Genomic DNA, 3,263 nt, shown 5'->3' with positions numbered 1-3,263 from the left:
GGGGGGGGCCGCGGGGGGCGGCCATGTTGGCTTCCCCGCCGAGGACTCGGGACAGCCCTGGGAGGCCGGTGTCGCCGATCTGGGACCCGCGGGCTGGGGGCGCCCTGCCGGGGTGGGCGCGGGGCATCTGGAGGGGCCAAGGGGAGATCCCGGTGGGCCCCTCCCTCCCGCCGCCGCAGACTGTCCCTCCCACCGCCCCTACCCCTGGCTTTGATCCCTCTGACCTGGGGAGGAGGTGCCAGGGGAGGGTTCGCAAACTGGTTCTCAAGTGACAAACTTGGACATTATTTCCTAAACGGAAACCGCCGAGAACTAGAACGCCTGGGTGTGCGAGGCAGGATTGGAACCCGGACACTCTAGTTGAGGAGGAGAGACCCGATCCCCGCCTCTGTGACAAAAGCCTCACCCTGCGCGGGGGTCCCACGCCTGGCGCGGGGGTGCAGGCCTGGTCGTAGCAGGTGCCTCGGCCGGAGGTTCCCGCACCCCTGCGCAGCTTCCTAACGGCCTGTCTTCTCTTCCCGCTTCTCCTGCCTGCAGGATTCAGAAGGAGCTGGCGGACATCACTTTAGACCCTCCACCCAACTGCAGGTGAGTGGCCGATCAGATGTTGGCCTGTTTCCAATTCTGACATCCGCCTCGGTTTGGTGTTTATTTATTTATTTTTGTCTTCCCCCATTCTTGGAGACGTTTTGGCCTTTCTTCTTCGGCTAGTGCTTGTTTTGGTGCTCACAGCCACTAAGAGCTGAAATTTATTAACTGGAGTGTAACGTTTTGGTTCTTTCGGACTTAGTGTTGTGTTACGAGAATGAATGGGTTTATCCGAAGTGGACACTTTTTGTGCATGTGAAAGGAAACTAAGGTAAATTTAAAGGTGTACCTTTGCGTAATCCGGATCTTTGGTCTGTCCTGAGGGCTGATGGGAAACCTTTTAGATGCCGGGGCACCCGGGGAGGAGAGAACTGCTTTGCTATGAGAATCTCTTATTGAAGCTTTCCTGAGCTGTTAGAGCATCGCATTTAATCAGAAGAGAGTTCCTCAGACTTTCCTTGCACGTGAATTTTGTGTTGGACTTTTGGCAGAGCGATTCAGGAAATCATTTGTGATTTGACATAAAGGTTTCGTTTTAAGCTCTGGCTTGTACATTCTTTCACAGGGGTGTTTTTCCTCGATGTTGTTTATTTGGACAAACGTGTGTTTCTGTTTCAATTTGAAACCCGCTTTCAAAGGGCGTGTTGGTCACTTAGCTTGAGTTCGGACAGCCATTCTGCCCCTTTTGAGTCAAGGTGGAAGATGATTTCAGCCAGTCAACAGTGGAGCGAGGAAGGATTAGAACTGCATGTTAAAAGAGAGCCACTTATTTAAGTGGAGGGGATTTGCGGTTCTAACCCGCATAGGTTAAAAATGAGGTCGTTGAGCCCGATTCTCATTTCTCAGGGTAGACATTAGAATGGGAAGTGAGATTTCAGAAGGGCTGTAAACTCACCGGTAGGAGGAGGTATTTAGTGGCCATGCACAGGATTCGAGACAACGTGTGGGAATGAATGCTCAGGTCAAAAGTCGAATGCAGTGTTTTGCCTATCAACATTGAACGTCCTGGACCCTGTTCAGGAGACTAAATGCAAGCTTTAGTCTCGTCAGTTTTGGGTCCCTGTTTTTGATGTCAGTCAGGCATGGGTGCCGTCTGACATTTTGTCTGGTTTTGCAAGGAAAAGTCACTTTGAGTTCGAAGTGCTTTCAGGCTTTCGTTGGTAACTGGACCACTTCATCAGTCTGCAGGATTTTATTTTATGGCTATTAAGAATCTTTTCAGACAGTTGAGAAAGTGGAGAATGGGAAGAGCTAGGCCCGGGATGTTTTCCTCGTTTACTTTAATGGAAAGATGGTTCAAATGGGAGCCTGTGGCTGCCCACGGTTGTCTGTGTGGAATCCATGACGTCTCCACAGTGGGTCTGTGGATCTGCGTGGTCACTACTGGTCCGGTCTGGTCTGGTCTGGTCTGGTGTCTGCCTCCTGCATGTCTTTCCTGAGGTCAGACAGCTTCTAGCTGGTCAGATTTTAACATGTTTTTAAAGCACATTTTCAGAACAATTAACGTTTATTGAAATATAGTGAATGGCCTTCTTGTGCATAAGTGCGATCAAATTTAAAATTGTAAACAATTTGGGGATTTTCATTGTTTTAAAAAATAGGATAATTACATATACATTTCACCTCCCTGTAGCTGAGTTCACAGGTCAGGGTGTGTGTTGCTGAGCCCACGTGGAACTTTGTATCTTTGGAAAACTCTCCTGATGCCCTTTAAGGTGGCATCTTTGTCAGAGAAGGTACCAAACTAGATTGCTTATGAGTGGTTGATGGTGAGACAGACTTTATTTTATTTTAAATTATTTATTTTAATTTTATTTATTCATTCATTTATTTTAATTTGACCAGAGCGAGACACACAGAGAGAGAGGGAAAGTGAGAAAGCAAGCCACCAGATTCAGTATTCGAACCGCAGTTGGCCATGTGGGAGTGTCCAGCGCCTTAACCACCATGCCACCCACTAGTCCCATGAGACAGACTTTATTAGACTTTCTTTTATTTAATAACTATTTTATTTCACTTCATTTTATTTATTTATTTATTTCAATTTGACCAGAGAGGGACAGAGTGAGAGAGAATGAGCAAGGGGGCAGGGGAGTGAGAAAGCAAGCCGCCAGGTCCGGGACTTGAACTGCGGCCGACCATGTGGCCGTGCAGTGCCCTTAACCACCATGCCACCTGCCAGCCCCCCTTAAACATTTTGAGAAAAACGACTCTGCTTTCAGCATGTTTATTTTCAAGAGAATATGTTATCTTCTTTTTTTTTAAATAATTATTTTATTTTAATTTTATTTATTATTATTGTCATTAGAATATGTTATCTTAAAAAAAGACTGCCGTAGGACGTGCATGCTGGCTGGAGAGCCGGAGAAAATGGAAAAGCACCCCCTCAGGCAATGGCCACGCTGCGGTCCCTTCTCCTGCATTCTCCTCTTGCAATTTTGGGCATGCACGCACATGCTCCTGGCATGTTTTTCAAACTTCGGGGTCTGGAACTCAAATCAAGTGGTCCACTGTGTAGGGTCCGACTGCCTTAACCAACATGCCACTGACCGCAGTCGGTTGTGTTTTTTAAAAATTTTTTTGGAGAGGTTTTACTATAGACCGCATGCACTCACCAGAAAGACAGAGAGTCCGAAAGTGAGAAATCACCCCCCCCCCCCGGAGGGGGGGGGCAC

The 3,263-nt window shown here is 47.9% G+C and overlaps 1 protein-coding gene across 2 annotated transcripts in view; it reads left to right on the top strand.

Moving 5' to 3' along the window:
- Positions 1-3,263, top strand: part of UBE2E1 (ubiquitin conjugating enzyme E2 E1) — a 76,317-nt gene that overhangs the window by 3,797 nt on the left and 69,257 nt on the right. The window contains exons 1-2 of one of the 2 annotated variants that reach the window (XM_006170590.3): positions 8-64; positions 538-588. In XM_006170590.3, the coding sequence (XP_006170652.1) occupies positions 24-64; positions 538-588 (92 nt within the window). In that variant the 5' untranslated portion in view covers positions 8-23. Of the gene's footprint in view, positions 1-7; positions 65-537; positions 589-3,263 lie in introns of those variants that run through there. The other variant, XM_006170589.3, reaches the window with a different exon arrangement.

This window comes from Tupaia chinensis, unplaced genomic scaffold (genome assembly GCF_000334495.1).
Source record: "Tupaia chinensis unplaced genomic scaffold, TupChi_1.0 Scaffold148626_1, whole genome shotgun sequence".
Taxonomy (NCBI): Eukaryota; Metazoa; Chordata; class Mammalia; order Scandentia; family Tupaiidae; genus Tupaia; species Tupaia belangeri.
The sequence above is the reverse complement of the archived record's forward strand: the minus strand, read 5'-3'. Positions and strand labels throughout refer to the sequence as shown.